This window comes from Trichomonas vaginalis, chromosome I (genome assembly GCF_026262505.1).
Source record: "Trichomonas vaginalis G3 chromosome I, whole genome shotgun sequence".
Taxonomy (NCBI): domain Eukaryota; phylum Parabasalia; order Trichomonadida; family Trichomonadidae; genus Trichomonas; species Trichomonas vaginalis.
The window spans coordinates 7326584-7352421 of NC_067203.1; the positions used below are offsets into that span (position 1 = coordinate 7326584).

At 32.4% G+C, this 25838-nt stretch overlaps 6 protein-coding genes across 6 annotated transcripts, besides 2 other annotated features; 3 read left to right on the forward strand and 3 right to left on the reverse strand.

Moving 5' to 3' along the window:
* Nucleotides 1-247: 247 nt before the first annotated feature.
* On the forward strand, nt 248-2180 carry TVAGG3_0945650 (spectrin binding; the record flags this gene model as incomplete). Its single annotated transcript, XM_001317806.2, has 1 exon — nt 475-1902. The coding sequence occupies one exon, from the start codon at nt 475-477 to the stop codon at nt 1900-1902; it is 1428 nt and encodes a 475-aa protein (XP_001317841.1).
* A 2049-nt stretch (nt 2181-4229) lies between these two features.
* Nucleotides 4230-4631, reverse strand: TVAGG3_0945660 (uncharacterized protein; the record flags this gene model as incomplete). The annotated part of the gene is made up of 1 exon (XM_001317807.1): nt 4230-4631. One exon carries the CDS (start codon nt 4629-4631, stop codon nt 4230-4232), a length of 402 nt encoding a protein of 133 aa, XP_001317842.1.
* Nucleotides 4632-6249: 1618 nt separating this feature from the next.
* On the reverse strand, nt 6250-18306 carry TVAGG3_0945670 (dynein heavy chain family protein family; the record flags this gene model as incomplete). The annotated part of the gene is made up of 1 exon (XM_001317808.2): nt 6250-18306. The coding sequence occupies one exon, from the start codon at nt 18304-18306 to the stop codon at nt 6250-6252; it is 12057 nt and encodes a 4018-aa protein (XP_001317843.2).
* A 210-nt stretch (nt 18307-18516) lies between these two features.
* Nucleotides 18517-18554: a mobile genetic element.
* Nucleotides 18555-19731: 1177 nt separating this feature from the next.
* Nucleotides 19732-19768: a mobile genetic element.
* Nucleotides 19769-20562: 794 nt separating this feature from the next.
* On the forward strand, nt 20563-21945 carry TVAGG3_0945700 (negative regulation of mitochondrial outer membrane permeabilization protein; the record flags this gene model as incomplete). Its single annotated transcript, XM_001317809.2, has 1 exon — nt 20570-21865. One exon carries the CDS (start codon nt 20570-20572, stop codon nt 21863-21865), a length of 1296 nt encoding a protein of 431 aa, XP_001317844.1.
* Nucleotides 21946-22218: 273 nt separating this feature from the next.
* TVAGG3_0945710 (uncharacterized protein) lies at nt 22219-22917 on the reverse strand (the record flags this gene model as incomplete). Its single annotated transcript, XM_001317810.1, has 1 exon — nt 22219-22917. One exon carries the CDS (start codon nt 22915-22917, stop codon nt 22219-22221), a length of 699 nt encoding a protein of 232 aa, XP_001317845.1.
* Nucleotides 22918-23453: 536 nt separating this feature from the next.
* On the forward strand, nt 23454-25543 carry TVAGG3_0945720 (uncharacterized protein; the record flags this gene model as incomplete). The annotated part of the gene is made up of 1 exon (XM_001317811.1): nt 23456-25435. The coding sequence occupies one exon, from the start codon at nt 23456-23458 to the stop codon at nt 25433-25435; it is 1980 nt and encodes a 659-aa protein (XP_001317846.1).
* Between the last annotated feature and the right edge of the window lie 295 nt (nt 25544-25838).

The window sequence follows — 25838 nt, forward strand, 5'->3', positions numbered from 1 at the left end:
TTTGAATATATTAGCATCATATACATATATAATATATTACAGTATACATAAGCAAACATTAATAACACATAGATTAATCATATTCACTCTTATATCTCAATGAAAATCATGTTTTTAAATATATTTAATCATGTTTTTAATAAGCATAATGTGTATTCCGTAGTTTTACAACTTTATATATGATTTTGAATGATCATACATAAAGTTGGGAAATTTTGGATTTTTAATATTTTTGTCATTTAGTGTTTATCAATCAAAATAATGCTTATCATTTTAATTTTTCAACTAATGAAATTGATCCAAGCAAAAGACCATTATAGCGCACTCATGAAAGAGTACAAGGGATATATTGATACATGGGATGCAATATATAAATTGGACTCAAATTAAACAAACTCAACAGAAGAACTATTCAAAGATGTCAAGAAGAACTTGATTGATACTGGATACTTTATACCAAAGCAGGTGACTAGTATGATTATAATGAATTGCTTCACAAAACTACATTATCGTCAAGGATATATTGATCTACTAGAGAAAATTTATAAAGAATATAATTTCTCTGATGGTATTGATAAGTCATTTTTTGAATTTATACCCCCAGATGAAGAAATAATAATGAATGATGATGTAGAAGGACTATTAAATTACATGAATAATGGGACATATGATTTAACAACGCTACTTGAAAAATGTTGTTTGAGAGGAGCAATTAATTGTTTCAAGTTATTAAAAGATGATTTTAATGTGGAAATCACCAAAAAATGTCTCGATAATTCATTTAAAGGAGGCAATCAATACATCATTAATGAATGCTTGGAAGAACAAAATCCTGATAAAGAAACAATGGAAGCTGTAATTGAATCTCATAATATTGATAATTTTAAGAAACTATATGACCTCAATACTGGATTTCAAATTAAATCGTTGGTTGTTGAAAAAAATCTTCATGCATTTATTTATTATTTAAATCGAACAAATGATTTGGACACTTGTTTTCTATTTTCTCCATATTTTAATATTCCATCTTTTTGTGAATATTTGTATGCTAATGGTGCGAATATGAGTTCTATGTCCACAGATGGTGATTCAACTCTAGATATAGCAGTTCTTACAAATCATACAGAAACTGCATCATTTTTGATTTCAAAAGGAATTGAAATGGATGAAAAAGCATTTTATTATGCAGTTTCTTCAAACAGTACTGTTATGGTGGAGTTACTTGTTTCACATGGTGCAGATGTCAACTTCAGAGAAAAAAATACTGGTTTTTCAATGCTTCATATTGCTTGCTTGAATGATAATATTAAAGCAGTTGAAATTCTAATTTCACACGGAATAAATATAAACGATAATGAGAATGATAAGGGTTTAACCCCTCTTATGATTGTATCAATTTTGAATTATAAAGAAATTGCTGAATTTCTGTTATCACATGGAGCAAGCATCAATATGCAAGATAAGAATGGGGAAATTGCTCTTCATCATGCCATAATGCATGATTGTAAAGAATTTACGGAATTTATTGCTAATAAAATTGAATTCTTAGCATATCATGATAGATATCAAGTTGTTTTGGGTGAATTTGGAAACTTCAGTGATTTGATTGAAATTCTAGTGTCGAACGGTGCATATGTCAATGCAAAAAATAAGGATTTGCATTCACCTCTTCATTTAGCAGCATTTACATTTGATTGCAAAATCGCTGAAATATTAATTTCTCATGGTGCTATTGTAAATTCTTTAAATATATATGGTGTGACTCCTCTTGATTTCGTTATATTTCGTATAAAATCTAAAGATGGTAATGATCCTGATGTTTTGGAAGAGTTAAATAAAGTAAGGCGCTGCTTAATATCTCATGGTGGGAAAACTTCGCTACAAATGAAGAAGAAAATGTAGATGATTCACAGAATCTAACCAGCAGATTTTCTTCATTTGACAATATATGATAGTATACTACAGTGGTTAGTCTATTTCTTTCAAACTTGATAGATTTCGATTTCTTTATCGTTTTCAGCCGTTCATACTATGTTAAGAGCGATATATCAATGAGAAAATCTAAACTTGTGTTTTTCCTTTAAAAATTTCAAGGAATATGCAAATTTTTGAGATCAAATCTCAGAAATGAATGATTTTCCTATTTATTTTAGAATAATTCTTTCGGATTTTTTTATCTGAATGACTAGTTACTTAAAAAAAAACATGAAAATATGAATTACAAATATATTTTACATAGTTGAATGATGATATACGCCGTTTAATTTTTTTTTCATGTCTGATCAAGACGTTCACCCAATTAAATATAATGAACTGCGAAATGTTTACAAATACTACATTGATTCATACATTGCTTTGTATCAGCCGAAATCCTTCTTTCACATGGTGCAAATATCAATGAAATAGATAGAAATAAAAAACAGCTCTTCATGATGCAACATTTAATAGTAGTAAAGAAGCAGTGGAGCTTCTCATTTCACATGGTGCAAATATTAATTGCAAAGATACACTTGAAAGAACAGCTCTTCATATAGCACCACAATTTAATAGAAAAGAAATAGTCGAGCTTCTTATTTCACATGGCCAATCGTCAATGAAAAAGATAAATCTGGAAAGACAGTTCTCCATTATGCAAGACAATTAAATAGAAATAGAAATGTACAGCCGAGTTTCTTATTTCACACGGTACAAATATCAACGAAAAAGATAACAATGGATTCACCGCTCTTGATAATGCAATATTGAAAAGCAGTAAAGAAACAACCGAACTTCTTATTTCACATGATGCAAATATCAATGAAAAAATAGAAAATAACGATTTCAAGTAGGGATGCAAATGGAATAAAAATTCGCAGATATGTCAACACGTTCTTTTTCATTTTCTTGTGAAATTAAATCCAATAAAACACAATGGCATTATTACCCTTCAATTGTGAATTGATTAGCTTATTCTAACAGTTTATTCAAAATTATTTACATTTGATGTTAAGTTAGAATCCCAACAAGTGAAAATTTGATCATTCTTGTGTTGAGATAATAAACTTCAATAATAAAATATTAAATGAAGATCAACGATGCGGAATTTGGTTCATTGTTGATCTTCATAATTTTAAGAAAATATTCTAAAAAATTCTTCTCGTTTTGCTTACATCTCCAAATTTTTGGGCATAAGCGAGATATATGAAAAATTCTAATTAATCAAATATGTTTACTTGTGCTACACTCTGCTTGTTGTTGAAATATCACAATCACTCTTATTTTAAATGATTGATATAAACCTCACAATATTGGAAAAATTGGTATGGTGATCATTCAAGATTTTGAAATTTCAAATTTTAGATTATCGAATTCAAACATAAGATTAAACCAGTGACATTAAGAGAACTCAATAATTTATGATGCTCATATGATAAGTAAACCGTGACACATCTTAGTTTTCCGAAATCAGAAAATTTGTATGAAGTTCAATATTGAACATTTGCCTTGTAAATACGTAATATCATTATGCGAGTGAGTGGTTTAAGAATATATCAATATGGAGAAAACTAGTCTCTGGAGTATTTGTGGAGATATTGCACACCAGATGAGGAACAAAGACTTTAAAGACTGATGAGGGCAAGCTGCATAGTACTTGGTCAACAATACATAAGCATTTGAACAGTTTGTTCCTTTTCTGGGGTATTTGTTCATATATTGTACCATTAATGAGATACAATGACTTTAGTGAGCACATTAATGTTTATTTCAACTAAGTTCCTAATCAATGGAATTTGTTTATGCAATTAACAGACAAAAGTTATACCATTCGATATACAACAAATCAACAATAAATATAATACTAATTAATCAATATGAACTTAAATTGTAATATCGCCCCTCATTTATTTTTACGAAATAGCAGGAAATTTACTTAATTTGATCATCGTTAACCATCAGACTTACAGCTTGGAATTCCGAAAATTTCTTTAAATTAGGCTTAACTTTCATGTGGATAAATAATCTTGCCAGATACAATTTCACTGGATAAATGAGGTAAATCAGAAAGATACTATTCATTCCAAACTTAAGCCGCTTTCTTTTCGACTCTTAAACCCTTAAAAATAAAAAACGATGAGATCGGAAAGGACAGATAACATCGTTCTTTTCGTAAATTGGTAAAAAAGAGTAATATTCGACAATAGAATAGTTTAGGTTCTCTATAAAACATTTGGAAATCAATGAATTCCTACTTAAAAGTTTTCATTTCTTGTGGCGTGGAGGACAACCTTTGGTCCGTTTTCGCCAAGTTGGATCTCGCGTGTGCATGGTGAGTTTGGATCGAAATTGTCAAGTGGAATTTCGGCCTTTCCGATTTGTTGATCTTCAGCCCAGAAACTCTTTCTGTTGTAGAGAGCAATGACATTAGAAGAACGGTGGGCGTTGTTGTAAGAGAAGTTGTACTCCTTTGCCTCAGGCTTAGAACCAACCTTGAACTCTTGGGCGTTCTTATTGAAGTTCTTTGAAGATCCGACGCAAAGTTTTAAAGTTCCTTTGTTGGCGCAACCATTTGTGTTGACAGCAGAGACTGAAAGCTTGAACTCGTTGTTAGAGTTAGAGCCAAGTAACTGTTCGTATCCATTGCTGCGGAGCATTTATTGCAAATGATATGTTTTGTGAGAAACCGCCTATTGGATAAAAACGTTGTGACTTATCTAAGTTTATTTTATGATATTAAATATTATTTTCATGATTAAATCAATATTTAGTTTGAGAGCCGATTCAAACATCCAATCATAAACTTTTCAAATTTATTAGATGCAATCAAAAATAAGATTAATGAATTTTAAAGAAATAGAATATACATAGTGTAACAAACACTTTTCTCATGGCGAGAATCTTCTATTCAAAAAGATCTTTTTCCAGTAGATTTAGAAAAGTATCTACAACGGAATGCCAATCATTTCCTATATTAATTTTTTCAAAAGTGTAAAACAATGTTTGAATTTATTCAAAAATAATTGTTTGAACGATGGAATTTTAAAATCAAAAGTTTTGTGATTAATCTATCATACATTACTCCATTTCTATAATTTATATCGAACTTTTATTTTGATAAGAAATCATTAGTGTCTCAAAAATCTCTTGTGCTAATGTCAGCAATAAACTTTATATATTAATATACTTCCTGATGATATCATCATTAGCCAAATTTGAGAAGACATACGTTTTCATTTCCTTTCTTTCAAAAATCATACTTGCCAATCAAATTATGCGCTAAAAAATTGGAGTCCATTCCAACTCCGGAAAGTCTGGACCAAATATAATTGAATTCTCTCAACTTTTTTGATAACCCTAATTTTAAATCGATAAATGGACATTAACAATTTATATCTCTCTGAAAAATGTTGAATCAAATCCGCTACATGTTGATGACGTCAATATTGTATTAATCATTTTCTTCGAAAGATTTTTTTGATGACTGACAATAATTTTTTTCTTCATCTACTCTTGTACATTTAAATAGACATTAAGAAGTTATATTCAAATTCATTTTGATTTCAAAATAATCCATGATTGACGAATTCAAATCTGAGATTACCCATTATTTTCTCATGGTTCAGAAATAGATATTATAAATTAAGAATTATTCGTATGAATAACCAATGAAATTATCAATTTGTCTGCAATTAATTTTTATTTCCCTTCCCTTTCGTCCGAAATCCCCTAAATTATATTGATAATAACTAGCTAATTCCAAAAGTACTTCTCGACAAGGATTTCCTAAGAAAATTTTCTCCCTTGATTTCCCAACGATGTCATATTCGATTTTTTTATCCAAAAGATGCATGACTGGTCTATTTAATTGTATCACGCATCTCCAAATTCTGAAAACGATCATTAACCCGTTGGCAAATTTTTGATCGAACCAGTAATTTTACTGTTTTGATTTTCCAGACTAATAAACAAACATAATCTGAAATGTATCTCATGGAAGTTACGCAGTTTGAGGAGAATGTTATCAAACAAGATTCAAATGGAATTGTTGTTTTTGAAAAGAAGTTTTTAAAGTAAAAATCGTGGCATTATTCATATGTATCATTAGGACATTTCATACAGACATTTTCAAATTGCATAATGTTAGATTTTGAAAATATTGACCTGAAATCACTGAAAAATCATTTTCAAATACATTAACAATTTTAAACACAAATAAACATAAGTATTTTATACAATATTAAAAAAATAAAACAAAATAAAAAATAAAAAAAATTAAATGAATTGTTCTGGAACTTTTGTAACCATTGACGTACCAGCGAAAAGCCATTCTCTTGGCGGCCTGTCTGTTGGCAAGTTTGTGCACCAAATCAAATTCGTTGACTCAGCTTCGAAAGTAATTTCTCCGCTGAATTCCGAATTCAATTCAGGAATCAAAGCTTGTTTATAAATCGGACAATTATAGTTCTTTTCGTTTTCTGGAACTTTCCTTTCAACAGAAACGCACAAACCAGGAACCAAAAGGAATGTCTTATGAGTATCTTTATTCGAAACACTCAATGTATTTCCTTTAATTCCTCCGTTAATCATCCACAGTTTTCTGAGAACAATTTCGTTTTTGTTTGGCTGATATTTATCATCAACAAGAGTGAAATTGAGTTGTGCCGAAGAAAGAGACATTCCTTTTGCATCGACACCTTCCATTAAGAAGCAATTCAACAAGGATTTCAAGTCGTTTATCTTTGATACATCGATTTCTTGTGGCAAACCTTCTTTGTACCATTTCAAAATGTATGCGTGCCTTTCAATCAAATCCGAAATGAATTTGTTCGTGTGAGCAAATGTCGGAATATGAGCTTCATGTCGCCATTCTTCTGGTAACATTCCACGTGCGAAATCAAGAGCTGCCTTGCAGGCACCAACTCCGTGAGATTTCGCTAAATCAAGAGCATCTTGGACCTTGAGTTTCATGAAAGAAATCATTTCATTTACCGATAAAATTTCGTTCAGCAACAAACGACCTTTTATCGATTCGTAATTGGACATTTCTCCCAAAGGAATACTTTCAGGGATTAACATCTGGAAGGATTCAAGTTTCGTCAATCCACTGCTTGCAGCAATTGCGCTTTGTGAAGGAGCAATTTGAACAAACACGGACATAACCCATCTCGAATAGTTCCAGTTCATCAAAGGTGTTGAAGTATCTGCATCCATTTTGAGGACTTCTGGGTCAGGTCTAATTGGAAGTTTCTTGATGTGGTTTGGAAATTCTTGGAGAGGAACGTCGCTGATGATTTCCCAATTGTCACAGTCTTTTGCGTTTCTTGCAATTGTGAAACCATCATTGAATGTTTCAGGAACAAAGATTTGGTTCGCGTGATCTCTTAATCTCATTAAATCGAATTCATCATAAACATTCGCGAAAATGAAATCAATCATTTGGTTTCTGATATTTCTAATTGGAATATCATTTGGATTCTTCTCAATAACAACCCTGAACCATTCAATGATGTCTTTAAACATGGTGTCATTGCATCTGTCCTTTGTATTCAATCCAATCGGGCTGATTGATGATCTAAAGTTCATCAAAGACATCAACAAAGCTGATGCATAAGAAAGTTTCTTGATTGCGGATTGAGAAGTTGTTGCACGGACATTTGCGCCATTGTGATGGAAGAACTGCAGCATTGTGTGTTTAACAGATGGATAAGATTCAACATTAACTCTCTTCGATCTTCTGAGCATCGTAGGAGAAAGTTTATCCAATGTAGAACACAACAAAACCAATCTGAAGTTCGTATTAACTGATGTTGTTGACATTTGGTTGTAAATATCAACTAACATGTTGGAAACAACTCTTGAAGGTTTCGAGTAATGTAACAAAACTAATGTACCTCTTGTTATTGACATCTGCAGTGATTTCCTTGTGTTCTTGATCAAATCAGGATCATCTGACAATGAATAACTGTCAAATGCTTCATTTCTCGATCTCAAGGAAATGAATTGATGCAACATTAATGTTGGATCAACACAAGCAGGTGCATAGACAACAGAAGGAATCGTTGAAACTTGTGATATAATGGAATCAACTTGGAAATGAGTGATATAGGATAAATAATCAGGGAAAACTTCTTCAACGAAAGCATTGATGAAATAGAAAACATTTGTAACATTTGTGAATTTCATGTGTTCTATTAAATCAGTGTTTCCTGGATCTATATTAGAAGTATCAATTGTATTATCAACTTCTTCCTGGAAGTGTTTAAGAATGGCATCCAAATCTTTCTTCTTTGCTTTTCCTTCATTGATTCTCATCAAGAAACCTGAAATGAACAAGAACAAAGTACATTCTTTCAATGGCATTGATGAGAAAACAAATTGAACAGTCATTTGCACCAAAGAATTATAAAGAGATGTGTTTTGATCAGCTGTTAATGTTCCTGAATGCAAACTTTCGTTAACGAAAACTTGCCTAATATTCTTCATGTACCCATCAAATGAGAATTGGGCCATTGATGTAACTCTTGGTAAATAACGAGTCATAACATTCCAAAATGTGCTGCACATGTCAATAAGTTGTTTAAATGGAGCTGCAGCGTTCGTAATCTCTTCTTCTGCTTTAGTATTCTCGACATCGACCTTGAGAAGCTCAATTAAAGTCTCTTTAGAAGCAACTAAGTCATCAAATGTCGATTCATCGGACAAAGGATCGTAACTTTCATCATCTTGAAGATTTCTGTAAAATTCTGACAAAATCTCGATGATGTCGTTTTCATGGTCTTTGATTTTGATTTCGTGTTCGATGTAGTTCTTGTTCTTCTCATTCCAAATAGGGATAACATCAGGAGCGAAGAATTCCACGAAAACAGATGTCAAAGACTGATAAACCGAATCAACAGAAGAAGAAGTAACGTTGACTAAATTGACACGAGATAAAAGATCTTCTGGTAAATTAGAAACACTAGAAACAGTTGAAACTAATATCAATCTGAATCTAGGATCGAATGTTGCCATTTTAGAACCAACTTTGATATCTCTTGAAGCGGAAGTATCCAAGAAAACTTGGCCTAATTGAAGTAATGGTTCAACAATTGGATTCAAATAATCAGCGTCTAACAAAATGACTGTTTTTCCATCACAAACAGCTTGTGCCAAAATGGATTCTAAACCAAGACAGTTCTGTGACATAACAACGAATCTCTTTGGCTTCAAAACAACAGTCAAAAGATGATAAACAATATGATCAGGATCAATTAACAAAGGAGTTCTATCTGTTGATAATAAATGGACAACATCAACTAAAGCAGGAATCATGAATGTCGTGACTCTCTTGATTACGTCTTGTCCTCTTGATAAAGTAAATCTTCGAGAGATTAATCGCATTGGATCATTTTCTGACATCATGATTTTGTTCTTTTTGATTTCATCAGCAACTTTCTTCATCAATGTTTGTCGAACAGTTACATCCATCGCTCCACAGAAAACAGTGTAAAATGATGCTAAAATGGAATCTCCAATTGTTTCACTAACAATGTTTTCTTCGTTCATTACGTGCTGCTTCCATCTTTCGATTAAAGTATTCGAGTTTTCCATGAACTTCGAAAGTTTTTCTTTTCGAATTTCGATCTTCTTGAAGGCTTCTTTCAGAACTTCTCTTTCTTCCTTGAGTTTGTTCAAGTTCTGGAGCTCTTCAACCAATTGTTCTTCTACTTGTTTGATGCTCTGTCCTTCGAGTTTCATCTCTTCTGTCATTGTTTTCAGTTCGTTTTCTTCCTGTTCGAGTTTTGCTGTGTCTTCTGCCAATTGTTTCGATAAATATGTTGATCTTCTGATGCAATCGATCCAATCACAGATGATTCTCAAAACAGGACTGACAGACTCCAGATCTCTTAAAGAAAACTCAGGGTTCTCGAAATATGCATCGATTTTAGCGAGTTTTTCTTCAGGAATTCCATCAGAAGGAGAAATATTTTCAAGTAATTTCGCAACGAATGTTCCGTGCATCAAAAGAGGCTTTCCATTTGTTTCGTAATCTAGCTCCATATCAGCAATGATGCAGACAATCTCTAACAAGAGTTTAAGAGGAGGAATGGGGTCAGCTGCTGAAATTCTGATTGTTTCTATATCATTTTCTGTCAAACTTTCAATGACTTTTCTGTTTGATTCAATTCTTGGATAAGTTAAGTCATATTCACTCTTCTTTCCTTGTACTCTTTCTTGGTTCTTTTTAACTGATTGAGTCTTTGTCTTGAATTCTTCTTCAAGTTTAGCTTTTCTTGCGTCAATTGCATCTTTTCTTGTTGTATAAGCTTGTTGGGCTGTATCTGCATTGTAATTCGTTGTTACAACACTTGGCTCCATTTCTGTTATCTTCTTTGATGTTTCTTCCAAGTCTTTTTCAAGTATTTTACATGCTTCGATACTTGCTTGCATTGCTTGGCTTTGCAACCTTGCGTTGTTGACATCTTCTGTGATTGTATTCGCTAACAAATGGATGAATTCATAGAAAGAATTCGGGTGGTAATAAGACATGTTTTGTTTGGCAATTGATTCAAATGAAGGAATGATTTCTGCCAAAGCATTAATGTTATTTCCAACGACTTCTTTGATTTGGTCTATATTCAACAAATCAGTTGCCAAACTCTTGAAGAAGTTGTCTCCTGGAGGGGAAATGTTCAAATGACTGAATCCATGGTTGGCGTAAGGAACATCTTCTTCACATGAAATAATCATGTGAACATTTGCGCGAACAATCTTTTTAATTCTCCAGTACAAAACACATTTTTCTCCTGGAGTTGCAGGCTTTGATCCATTGACTCTTGTATAGAGATTGTCGATGCCTTCTTCATTGAAGAAGTTATAGAAATCTCCTTGTGTTGCCAACATCATTGTTTGTCTGATTTGTTCTTCATTCGTTTGTTTGTATCTTGCGAAAACAACAGTAACTTTATGATATAAAACAGCATTTGTTATTATATCATGCATTAACTGTACATATGATTTCGTTTGCTCTTCAACATCAAGTTCTTCTTCCGCTGTTTGTGTTCCGAGCATCACGAAATCGCATTCCAAATTATTCGCTGCAATTCTTGATAACAAAAATCTTCCTGATGCGTGTTGTCCCTTCAAAATCAAGTTCGATCCAGGCAAAGCAAGAATGTTATGTATCAATTGATATGATCTAATAACATTCGCTGTGAATTGGATATAAATCTTTTGTGTTGAACTTGAATTGAAAACAGATAAATGGAACATCAATTCTTTCATGTTTTCTTCAATTTTTGTTATGTTGAAACTAACAATTGGAGGCTTCTTTCCATCGAATCTTTTAGTTTCTATTGAAGATATATGTGTTCCATTGATTATTTCCTGGAGGTTGGGGAATTTCAAGTCTTTTGAGTTGATTTCTCCAAGTTCTGTTTGTAATTCTTCTGTTGAATAATCATTGAAAACAGTATCAATGATTTGTGTAACTAAAAGATTTCCTAGTTGTTCAGGATCAGCTTTATCTTCTAGCATCCAAAATGGTGCTAATATCTGCATCAAATCTCCTGCAACTGTTTTAACTCTGTTCGTGGAAATAGTGATTGTTGCAAGATGTACTAAACTTCTTGCCATAGAATCAGCATAACCAACGAAATTCAAAGCTTTTCTTGCAATTTCTTCAGCTGTTGCAGGAAGAATTGGAGTCATTTGGACTTGTGCGAACAAAGAAATGAATCTGATTGGTAATTTCCTTGGATTCGTCACTGTACAGACAATTGTGAAATTCTTTACAGGAATGTTTTCATAAATCTTCAAATCACTTGGTGAGAAATTATCCAATTTCTGGTCTTGTATCAAAACACGAATTAACTCTAAAACATGTGGTTCGTAATCATCAACATCTTCGAACAACAAAATATATCTTTTCTGGTTATTTACAGTATGTGTTAAAGGAGCAATTGCGTAAGTATGCGAAGAAATAAACTTAATAAATGATTCTTGATCCAATGTTGAATGAGGAACAGGAACAACAATGTTATTATCATCATCACGATATAACATTTGAACAAAAGAACTTTTACCACTTGCAGGATCACCAATAATCATCATATGATCACCATTTGCAACCAAACAAGATGCTGTGTATAATTGTGGCAATGATTGAGAGTTTGTAACAATAACAGCATCTGTTGATTGCAATGATGTTTTGTCGTATCTGTTGACAATCATTGGAGGGTTGTTGAGAATCTCTGTGTCCATTTGGATGAGTTTTCCTTTGTAGTATCTCATGGATTGCAATGATGGCTTCGGGAAAATCTTCATGAAATCATCAGGAATTTCAAATGTAGACCAATCAATTGGACAATCAATGTTAAATGTCTGGCGAGTCCATGAATCCATGTGTGATAACATTGATGTGTGGATAATACCAGAATATGCATTGAAGAATGCAATGGCAGTCAATTGAGTGACTTGAGAAACTTCATTTGTATCAATTTTAGATTTATCAACCATTTGGAACAAAATAGCAGCAGCGTTTTGAGGAACTACGTCTGTTATAATGATATCACCGTTCTCCATGTTGCTGTCGCTTTCCATGTAGTAGGCGAAGTTCTTTGTATGTGAAATCTTTTCGATGAATTTCGGAGCAACTTCGCAAAAAGCAGATCTTAATGATTGAATTTCTGTTTCTGATAATTTCATCTTTGTCATTTCCAAAGCACGTGTGAAAGGAAGTGTTGGATGTAGTATATGGCAAACAGGAGATTTAAGATTGATCGATGCATCCGATTGCTGATTTCTCATTATTAATAATCTCGTCTTTGATAATAAAGATGGAGATAAATTCTTAAGAGAATCAGTTTCAACAACAACTTTGAATTTGTTGGATAATCTGTATCCTTCCAACGAATCCATTTGTGTCATCTTGTTATCACATGGTCCAATAAATTGTGTAATATATTGGGCAAATTCATCTGTCAAATTTCCGTCAAATTTCAAAATTTTGACAGCATCTTTCTTCGAATGTAATCTGTAGAGAGTATTGTGCAATTGTCCGTAATTCCACATCTGTCCTAATGTTAAATCGTTGACAATTGTACCAAATATTCTCTTCCATTTATCCGCACCGTAATAACAAGTTGCAGAAATGTAAGGAAGTTTTGTTTTTGTCTGCATTTTTTCGTTGTTCATTATCTGCAAATAAAGATTTAACAATGTTGTTTTTCCTGAATGAGGAGGTCCAGCAATGACAACGCAATTGAAGGAGCAGAACATGTTGTATAAGTTCCATGCTTGGTCTATCATGTATTCCGATGGAACTTTGTCTCCAAACTTCTTCACTTCTTCCATTGCAACTTCTCTGAATTTCTTTTCAACATCCGATTTCATCAAATCTTTGATCATCTGCAACATTTCTTCTGTGTTGTCTCCAAGTTTAAATGAACTGAAGAGGAGATCAGCCAATATCTTCTTCTCACTCTTATCAAGTAGATCTTCGAAATGATAATAAGAATAACTTGCAACAAAGAGAACTTGATTTGAATGGAATTCAACAGATTTTCTCGATTCAATTTCATCGAAAATTGCAAACAAATGTGGTTGAATCGATTGCTGAACTAATCTTTCCTTGAACATCGTTGTTGCCAACAAAATGAATGAACACAGTGAAGCAGCAATATCTTTAGGAACTAATACACCAAGAGCGGACAATCTTATCTCAGCCAATGTTGTATAAGATGGTTTTCTTAATGCAACAACTCTGCACAATGCTTTTAATTGCGCAGGAACTTTTTCATTGTCAGTGAAATTGGGATCTGCTGATAAGAAAACTCTTGTATTCTTATCGAGATCGACCAATCTTGACGAGATAGTAATTCTTGGATTTCCTGCTTGTTGTGCTGATATCAAACTCCTTAAGTTATCGAACAAATAACTTGAGTTTATATGTGATAAAGTATCAGCATCAGTTATATGTAACCAAGAACCACTTGATGCAGCACCAATCAATATTCTGCTGTAGAAGAATTCATTGAGATCAGGGAATTGTCTTTGAGTAAACAAGAATTTACCAAATTGCATTGCCAACTGTCTAATCAAACTTGTCTTTCCTGATCCGCTGCTTCCAATTATTACATTGATTTCTTTGTTCACCATATTCGCAGTGATTGTTCTCATTGCTGTTGAAAATGTTGCGGATTGTATGTATTCTCTAACTGATCCCCAGTATTCCAAACCATGTTCGTAAGTTGTTCTGTCGATTTGAACTGTGAATTGGGAATTGTTCTGATTGAAATTCAAGTGAACAAACTGATTCCAGTTCAATAAATGACTTGTATTTGGAAGTTTTTCTCCTAAATATGATACAGTGAGTTTGAATGATTGTAAGACAGAAATGGCAATGGAAATCTTTCTGTAGTTCAAAGGAACAACTTCACTTAATAAAGAAGCAGATAATTCTTTGATTTTGTCAACAATTTCTGACTCCAAAACTTGGAAAACTTTTGGATCATCGTCAATTTTACTGAAACAATTATCAATTCTTTGACAAATGTAAACATGCAATGCTTGTACAGTTGTGTAGGATGTGAAAGAAAGAACCCAATTAAAGAAAGGTAAAGAAGGAAGGCTTTCCAATGCATGAGAAATACCTGTTATAACTGATTTCTTCATCGCATCCATGACTTGAGGAAGCCAAGTTTCGATTTGTCCACTGCAAGTGATTTGATGAGGAAAAACAAATTCATCGGAGTCAGAATTCAACAAACCATTGATTCTTATCTTTGGCTGTCCTCTTGTGTATCCTCCTTGTCCGATATCATCTGATTCTCCATGAGGAACAATGATATTTATCACGTTCATGAACAATTTCGTCATCGCGTCGCAAAAATCTGAATAAGAATTTGTAGAAACCAATGTCAAGACATCTTTGTTCGAAAGGAAGAACAATCTTGGGAAAGCATTCCTTTTACTATCAAGGAATTTACCTAAAGCAATTAATATACTCTCAATTGCTTGGTTGTTTTCTTTTAATGTCTCCAAAAGTGACGGGAAAGATGCAACAGCGAATAATCTCGAATCCTTTGAAGTGTGTCTTGCCATTGATACCCATTTCCTCTGTACAGAAGCGAATCTGTTTGCTTGATGAGGAAGAATTGCTCTTGCTTCTTCAGATGCGAACAAATTCAACAGCAAAACCCAGTTGTTTTGGAATCTAACCCATTGTTCCAATATATTAACAATGTTTTCGAGATTCACTGATAGTGTTTGAACTTGTTCTCTTACACCACCAACGTAAGGAAGCATCAACATCTTCTGTAGTGTTATAATTGCATCATTAATTTCAGTGATTAGTCCTGAAACATCGGCAATTAAGACATTATCATCATTCTTTGATTGTGTTTCAACCAAAGGCAATTGAACTTTCGACCAATAGCTGTTGATCGACTGGAAACGATTCTCCAAGTCGCTCTCTCCACGCGATGTCTCCGTGATGCGTTTGATCCTGTCGTAGTTGTCCAGGATTCCCAAGGAAATGAGTTCACCCAAAGTGATGTCAGGACGATAAGCATTTCCTTTTCCGCATTCGTCGAAGAGAGCATTCCAATGCCTGGCCTGCATGTTGCCTGTAGACAAGTGTTCTACTTCGTCTATGTATCTTAAAACGTCTTGGATCTTGCCAGAAAGTTCTAAAAGTAATGGATAATTTCCTCTGGAATTTTCTTGGAGATATTTCGCTGTAGATTGGAGATTGAGAACGGCGGTTCTGAATTTCTCAATATTTATATTCGAAAAGTGTGTTTTTGTGATGATTTCGGATAAATTCGTCCAATCTTTAGCGATTTGATATAAACTAATGGTAAATTCAGTGGCAGCAAGCACATTCTTGTATGCACTGAAATCGTTGAGCTGTACGTTGATCGCTTCTTGATATCCGACCAACATTTTAATTTGAGGTTCCATGTCAACGACTTGTGCTTTGAGTTTGTGGGATTCTTCAAGCTTGGATTCAATATCAACATCTTTGAGGGCGATTGGAATGGTTGTTGCTTTTTCGAACAAATGACCAATAATTTTTTCAAGTTTATGGACATTTTCTTTCAACTGCTTAACAAATGGATCTTTAACATTCTCTTTGACAAGGTTTCTTCCATTCTCATCGATCTTGAAGCTTGCAAATGCGGCAGGAAGTGGATTTCTGTCATGTTCTACTCCAAACGTGTCAAAGAGGTCGTAAAGACTATCAACAAATGTTATTTCTGTTTGTATTTGGTCCATGACACTTAATGATCTTGTCAAAGTCAGACAATAATCAACAAATTGTTCTAATGTATGAGGATCACTTTTCATTTCTCTGTTGTAGAATCCAATGGCATTGATAATCATGTCAATCTTCATTTGTGACAAGTCTTTGAGGAGTTTCAACAAATCTGACAAAGCTTTTTCAGGAATTGGTTCTAATTCCTTCTTTAACTCCTTGGAATCAACATATAAAGCAAGTTTGACTAAACCTGTCCTCATTGTAGCAATCAAAGCTGATTGTGCTTTGAAATAATTTATATCATTCGCTACTAATTTGAGATCTACAACAGGTTCATCTTCATTATTGATCAAGAACTTGTCTTCGTTATCCAATCTCTCTAAAGCCGAGATTGGTCCGGTGTATGGCTCACCTTTCCTCGTAATTAAGTATTTTCTTGGGTTCCACTCCTTTCCGAGCTTGTAGATAGGATAATAGTCGGTGAAGTTCTGCGAGGAAGTGATCGCTTGCCTGTAAGATTCAGTCAATACTTCAATAATGTGTTTCTCAATGGGTTCGAGAGATGCTACACCACTTAATATCTGTGAAAGAGTGCATCCATGCTCGTAGAACTTAGAAATGTCAAAACCGCCTTCTCTAATAAATGGAATTAATTTATTAGAAGAAATTAAACGCGGAAGACTGTTGAGAGTCTTTTCAGCATCTTGTAGACTTGTTGTTACAGTCTTAAGTAAAGATTCAAGTGTTGGTTTTAGAGATACAGTTCCATTTTCTCCAAAATAAACATCTACTTGGAAAATAGCAGCATGAACATTAGATACATTCTCATTGGCTTCTTTGAAAGCTTCTATACATGCTTTTGTCAAAGTTTCCATATGAATATAATCAATAACACGAATAAATGAGGAAAGTTTGACGATTTCGTTATTAACTTTAACTGTTCTCTCCAATCTAAGCCTTGCTTTCTTCTTTTCGAGAAGTTTTAGCTTATCAAGATTTGGATTTCTGTTGTGGATATCAGTAAACTCGTTATCATCAACCTGGACGTTGAGAGGATCAGATATATTCCTGTATAGGTCGAGTATTTTTTCAATTATCACGTTAATATAGTTTGCATAATCATTGTTAAGTTGATCGAGGTTTTTCTTCATAATTTCTTCGAATTCTGCAATTGAGTATTTACGAGATTGAACAAAACATAAAAGATTTTGGTTGACCATAATTTCTGCTTGATTTCTCATCATATAAAGAGCTGTTTCGACGCTGAAGAATTGTGGCTCGTAGAAGAATGGATGTTGTCTAATGGCTTGTGATTTGTGGTCGAATCTATGTGACATCATGAAATTTTTCCAAATTAAAAATGGTTTCCAATAGAAATAAGTAGAAAAGAATCGTATTTTCTTAACAACACCGAATATTGATGTTTCGAATGACCATTGATCTAACGTTACGTTATCTGTATCACCATTCTTTTGAACATGTGTAATTCCTGATGCTGACATCGTAAAATAGCTTGTTACTTCTTCAGGAATTGCAGGCACCTTTTGTAGTGTATATGGATCGTAGTCTGGCGAATTTGGTTGTGTTGTAGGGATCATGTAGATGAAACGATGACCTCTACCATCTTTTCTCTTACTGAAATAGGCTATTGGATCATCTTCGAATTCCAATGATTCTTTCTCTGCCTTTTCTATCGCTCGAAGTTCTTCAAGTGTTGTTGATGTTGGGATTTTAAGCGTTTTAGGCTTAGGAAATAGAAGCGATGCGTTGTGTTGAGGAGGCATTTTAGTGCTTAATTGTACTGTTGATGTTACTTCGCGATTTTGATTTCTTGCAGCTCTATTTCTAAAAGCTAAGAGTGCTGGATTTTGAAGTGTCGCTAATTTATTAGTTTGTTGTGATCGTGATGTTGACGTATCAAAATTTTTTGCTGCTGAAACTATATCAGATGGTTCAAATAATCTTGGAGCAGTTAAATTAGAACGCCCCAAAGTACTTCCAACGTGTACTTTTTTGGTATTATATACATTCATCTCTGGATCATCATCGGCGTACTTAGATTTTCGACGATTTGGATTCAAACTCATCCTGATAGAGATAAAAAAACGAGCATGATAATCGTCCTATCAATAGATATTATTAAGGATATAATATTACAATAACATGAAAAGCCATTTTTCTCAATTAATTTGACTATAAAATTGTTTATTTAGTGAAATTTTTGCAATTTTATTTTTTTTGTCGGGCTGTCAATTTTTTTGATCGAACGATTTACAACTTAAAGTGTTATAAAAATATGTTGTAAACAGAAATTCATCAAAAGTGACACCTCAGAAAAGCTAAAATATTGAATTTTTGGAACTTTTGATAGAGCACGTTTTTAAATATTAATTAAAGTAAATGTATATTTTGTTAAGATTCTTTTTAATAAAAAATAAAATTTTGAAGAAGAACACAAAATCTTCTGAAAAATAATATCACATAAACTCATATTATTTTCTAATATATAACTATTTTATATAAAAATCAAATTCAATGATCTTAAAAGCGAAGGATAACCCTCAAAATTTACGAATATAATGAGTGGGAATATAATGCTTATCTATCATAAAACCATATGAAATATCAATTTCTGCTTTACGCCTAATTTTTGACGACAATTAGCAAAAAATGTTAAATGTTAACACTCAGTCCATTTGAATATGAAAAATAAAATTGACTTTGATTAAATGTTTTTATTTATCATGCAATTCTTCTTGCGACCAAAGATTTGAATAAAATTTAAAAAAATAAGATAGCTTAAAAAATAATATACGGTAGTGTTTACTAATAGATGAATAGTATATAAATTCTATTAAAATGGATTTGATCCAAAAAAATATAAAACCAAAAATAATTGTTATAATTTAAATGAAGAAGTAATTTAAAACGATTTTATTTATGATCAAATTTTATATATTTTTTTGGATCAAATCCATTTTAATAGAATTTATATACTATTCATCTATTAGTAAACACTACCGTACATTATTTTTTAAGCTATCTTATTTTTTGAAATTTTATTCAAATCTTTGGTCGCAAGAAGAATTGCATGATAAATAAAAACATTTAATCAAAGTCAATTTTATTTTTCATATTCAAATGGACTGAGTGTTAACATTTAACATTTTTTGCTAATTGTCGTCAAAAATTAGGCGTAAAGCAGAAATTGATATTTCATATGGTTTTATGATAGATAAGCATTATATTCCCACTCATTATATTCGTAAATTTTGAGGGTTATCCTTCGCTTTTAAGATCATTGAATTTGATTTTTATATAAAATAGTTATATATTAGAAAATAATATGAGTTTATGTGATATTATTTTTCAGAAGATTTCATTCTATATGCCTATGAAAAGTACTCTCAAAACTAACTTTTCCCTAATTATAATTAAATCTAGAATATTGTATTATACTTAGGATTATTTCATTTTTCTCATTCAATTTAGAATTTACAAATGTCAAAAAATTGAGAGTTGTCACTTTTGATGAATTTCTGTTTATTACAAATATGCTATAGCATCATATGTTTCTAGATAAATCCATTTCCAGAAAACCAAATTTTTAGATTGGCAATCTCGATTTACTATCTTTTATCATTTTGCATGCATTGACACAAATGTTAGATCATGCTTTTAAAGGAATCATTAACAAAGGGAAAAAAATAAGAGAAGGTAAATCGTTTCAGAAATGCTATACATTGGTTCAATGATTTTATTTGATAAACTATTTGTTTATGCCATAACAATGAAACGTTTTGGGTTAACTTCTAAATTTATTCGTATTCAGTCTAATTTGAACTGAATGTTCGATTTTATCTATCGTTTTATCCAAACACAATAGTAACATAGTAAATATGTTTTTGATCTTATGCAATAACATATATTATTCAATTCTGTAAATTGTTTTCAATGTAATTCAGACACTCTTTGACATTTTTATAATTTGAATAATACCTGAATTAACTATCGATCATATATTCCTGGGAAAATAGCATTGGATAATAAGCGCGCTATCAAAAATTGAGTCTCATTTGAAAATTTCTTTACATAGTGTTTCTTCTCAAATTGAGAACCTTCAATTTTGGAGAATGAATAATTTAAATAGCCATATATTGTGTATTTATTTTCAGACACCATTTCATGAATTGTATGAGAGTATTTGAAAAAGTGTTATTATTCAACTTTATTTAGGAACACACAATTCTCTCTTTTTTAATGCCTAAAAATAATATTTCAATAGAAAAAAATTGAATGTATTTGAGAATACACTGAATTTTGGATAAAGAAAAACAATCATTATTCTTGATGCCATCCTTGTTTGCCGAGATAGGTGTCGCAGTTCTAATTCTTGCAGTCGGATCTTGCAACAATGTTGTTAGTAAGATCTTGTTCCAAACAAAAGGAGAAGGATTTGATGGCACAATTCAAACATATGAGAAACCATGGTTTTTAACAACAATTATGTTTGTCGGCGAGTTCCTTTGCTTGATCATTTATGGAGTATGTTGGGCAGTTTTCAAGTGCACAAAGAAGGAAGATGACAATAATGATGCTTCACTTGATTCATTAGGAGAAGAAGAAAACAAGGAGAAAATTGTTTTTATTACAAGAAAAGAATGCGAACAAGATCCAACAGGCGGACTAAAGTGGAAGTTGCCATTATATGTCTTATTGTTTGCAGCTTGCGATCTAATTGCTACAACATTGCTAAATATTGGCCTTGTATTTTGCAATGCCTCAGTTATCCAAATCATCAGAGGAATGGTTATTGTTTTTACATTACTTTTCTCTTGGGGATTCCTCGGAAGAAAGCCAAATCTTTTCCAAGTTACAGGAGTTGTTATTGCTCTCATTGGTTTGGTTCTCGTTGGAGTTTCAGCTGTCATTAGCAATGGATCTGGAGAAACTAAGTTCCAAGTTAAATCTTTGATTGGTATTGGACTCACCCTTGGTGGACAGATTTTCTCCGCTATCCAATTCACATTTGAAGAGAAAGTCTTAAAGGGAATTAGAATTCCACCATTGTTCTTAGTTGGTTGCGAAGGCGTTGCAGGTCTTATTTTGTGCATTGCAATTGCTCTTCCAGCTGCAAACGCAATCCATGGCAGCGATTACGGCAGACAAGAATACTTCAAGAACACATGGTATATGCTATGGCATGAATCACAAATTACATTATTATCATTTGCATCCATGATTTGCATTACTTTCTTGAACTGGACATCATTCGTTTATGTAAAGTACCTATCGGCAGTTGCAAGAACATTAGTTGATGCATGCAGAACAATTCTTCTTTGGATCATTATGGTTATTGTTTACTATGCAACAAGCCATGGATTTGGCGAAGGTGTTACATATTATACAATTCTTCAAGCTATTGGTTTCATATTTATGATGACTGGAACAGTTACATACAATAACATTGCAGGATTAGGTCAGAAAGTTATAAGAATTACATGCTGCTGCTTCTTAAGTGAAGATCAAGAGGAGAAAAAGATTGATGAAACAGAGAAGAAATCAGGCTCATCATATTCTGTAAGTGAAGACAATAAAGATTCAACAAGATCAGTTGACAGTGATTCTAAAAAGGAAACTGTATAGATCTGGGATAATTATTATTTAATAATTATCATCTGGATTTTTATTTTTCAGATGATACGTAAACATCGGAATTTTATTCAATCATCATTTTTAATCAGAACTCTAATTTTAAGGGTCGAACATATGCATTGTTTATTGAGGCTCTTTTGAGTTGATATACTCAAACACATTCTGCCTCGTTCTATTTTCAAACATTATTTATAGAACAATATAGAGAAATCAGAGCTTTTCATTAGAATATATTAACAATATTAATAATTTGATCACATCAAAAGCATCAATAAATAAAAGAAATTGTAGTTGGATTATAAATCAAAAATTTGAAAAAAAAAGTCAATCTAATAATTTTGATTTTAGCAGCTTTTGCAATATCCTAAATAATCTTTGAAATCTCCTGGAGGTTGTGGACATATATCCTTTAATTTTTTAAATAAAGCACCATCCCAATGCGTTTGATGGAGTATTGCAACAGTTAGATCGCGTCTATTTATTCCTCTAACTGATCCTAATTCTTCTCCATGTTTAAGTTTTGCCCATGATAGATGTCTGACATTATCATTCGAAATTTTAACAGGCACTCCGTATTTTTCAAACAATCCGCTGTATGTCCATCCAATTATGCATCCTTGATCAACTTTACCCATTCCAAATTGGAAGTTTCCTAAGTAAACACTGAAAAAATTCAATATAACATTCGCATCTCCTCCAAAATATCCGGCATTTATTACTTTTAGCGAATCAAGATCGTATCCTTCTAAAGGAGCACATTTATCTATCCATCCTTTGTTCAAATAGTCAATACTATGTCCTTCGTCAGCTAAATTTAATTGATTTTTTGGAAGATAGTCGTTGAATGGATCACCTTGGAAAATCGTATCAAAAAGGTCACAAACAATAACTCTGTTCAATTCATGGAGGTGCAATTTAATGAAATGATGAATTTGAATATAAGGATCTGACCAAAAATCATGTTCGCCTGTGAACGTTGGCTTATGATAGTTTATGAATTGCCCTCCACAATTAATTACGTAATTTCGCGTGTCATTAGTCATATTTGATAATAATTCATCTGTAACAAAAAATACAACGCTACAATTGCTTCCTGATTGACGTAAAGTTCGAATAAATATTACCATATTGTATGGTTTTGTAGTCGTGTATGAAATAACTAAGTCATTTTTATTGCTATTTGCTTTATTATTAGATGATGTAAATTTGCATTGGCTACATTTGGTAATATTCATATTGAAGTCAATTTTGTAGTCAGTTTGAAGGAGGTTTTCTAAATTTTGTAAAAATGGAAATAAACTTATTCCAGCTGTATAAACAATTTTATTTTCCAAAGAACAGCTTCTAATGCAGCTTCTTTCATGCAAGCCATTGCAAAAAAAGCAACGACAACTGCAAAAAGTAAAGCGTTGATTTTGAATGAAAAAAAAGATGAAATTTCACACCTTTCCTCAGTTTCACTGTGTGTAAAATTATCAAGGGATTATGATTTCATACCTTTTTATCGATTAAGATTTGAATCTAAAATAATCGGTTTTCAGAGAATTTTATATTTATTGAAAAATTTTTTTCTAATCACTTATGCTTCAATATACCTCAGCATTTAATCCACAAAGATTAAAGGAGGAGAAGCAAGCTAGAGTGAGAATTTTAGATTCTTCAATTGATGGGAAGCTTCTCGTTCAAATTAACACTCCAAAACAAACATCCATCGAATTAGTGAGTGAAGATGGATCTAGCATGACTGCTGTCTCATTCAATAAGTTCGCAGACTTCGTAACCGCAAATTTATCAAGAGATAATGAACTTTTAATTCTTGTTGAGAGAATTCCATCACCAAAAGGATTTTGCTTCTCATCAAAGATCATGCATATATTTGGAAGTCAAGTTTCTAAGGAAATTATCTCTGAACACCCTATTTCTGGAAAATTTATTGACATAAATCCAGCAAAAGGTTATCAAATGCTACATATTATGGGTACGAAACTTACTCATCTAAACGTAATACTTACGAAAACGTCAATAGAATGCAAAGTTATCAGAGGAGGTTTGAATATTCCATCATTAATTGCTTATCATTACTTTAGAGACTCTGCAACACTCGCTGCTGTATTTGTCGACGACAAAATATACAAATTTGCACACTTTCATATTACAGAAGACGGTGTAAAATCCAAACCACCAATTCCGATTACCGTTAGCGAGAAATCGATGCTTCCACCTGAACTTGCACTCAACGCAACATCTCAACTACATTTACCAGTTTTTCGAACGCAATTACGCAGATTTTTCTTCGAAAAATGCAATCGACAAGTTTTTATCATCCAGCAACTATTTGATCGCAACGATTCAGCTCTTTCCTTCAGTATCATCTCATTTCCCATACATTTTTCACAAATTATTTCAATTCCAGGCGTTTCTCCAGATCATCCGATTTGTTCGCTTCATTTTTCGAATATGCTCATTATATACGCGCCCAATTTATTCATATGTGTTGTAGATATGAGTTGTACACCTCCAATCATCTCTCTTATGCCAAGTTCCTTATGTAATAGTATTTGCAGTACAATTGCCTCGAATATACCAATTACGAACTCTATTGTCGATTTAGATACAAACGAAATATACAAAGTATCGATAGATACCTCCAATATCCATTTATACGAAAGATCATTTGATAGATTTACTTTGCCAACGATTTCCGTTATATTGGCACGTCAACTTGATAGTAAAACCATCTGTTCCATCATGAAATCGCTTCTTAAGTTCAAAGATAAGACATCAATCCTTACATTTATTCATTCTTTCTTAAAAGACTTTTGTGGACCAGATTCTCGATCAAGAAGAAGTCACCAGCTTCCAACTAATGTCCACAAAGTCTCCTCTCTCCAAACAATTAAAGAGATACAGCCAGAAAGATCAAATTCGCAAGGAATTTCGTATTCTCGCAAAAAAGTGCCACAAACATTTTTGCCAACGATTGAATCCATTGAAAAAGAGTTTCCTTCACCAGGAACAGTTACCAGGTCTGTCATGTTCAAGCGTATTTTCCAACAGATTGCCAGCGAATCTAAAGAGAAATCTCCAGAAGTTTTGGCCGAGAAAGCGATGAAATTCATCAGAAGACAAAATGAAGCATCAATTTGTTTGCGACAATCATTAGATCTTCTTTCCGAGGATGAAACAATTGATAAAGCAGACATTGTTGCAATCAAAATAGCGATTGCTTCTGAAATTGTTTTCGAAAGTTTGCCATCAATTGCATGTTTGACAGAAGAAATCGCTTTGGAAGCCGATAACTACTGTTCTAAACCAGTTAAATACGCGTTATCTGCTTACGGAATTACCGGAAGAATATTCCCACAGAAAGAGGCTGTTCACTGGAAAAAAAGAATTCCACAGTATATATTCGATACTTCTGTTGTTGGAACTTCTTCAACTTCTGATTCAAGTTGGAGTTCTTCAATCATTTCTTCTCATTTCATGATTAGATCGCAATCTAAAAGAATTGGATCTATTCCTCATAATTTCATGCCAATGTCAACTCCTGCATTCACTTAGAATGAGTTAATTTGATTTTATCATCAAATTTAGTTTATATTATTTATTTTGTTGTTTTATATATATCATGATATATAATAAAAAATAATTAAGTTCTGTTTATTGTTATATTACTGACTTTTTTAAAAGGATACTCTCACCATGTCAGATTTTTTGTGCATGTAAAACTTTTGATATACTTAAATCTATAATCATGATTTTTAATAAGCTTAGGGTTGTTAGATTCCCGACGATAGGTGTCTTGGAAGATTTGCCTGGTGTCATCATAGTGTCTTTAAATCAAAAATTTTATTTTGGAGTTAGTTTTATTGATTTTTCAATAAAAAACATTTCTAAAACAAGAAAATAAAACGATAAAATATTTATATTTTATATAAGGATCTTATATATTTAAAATAAATAT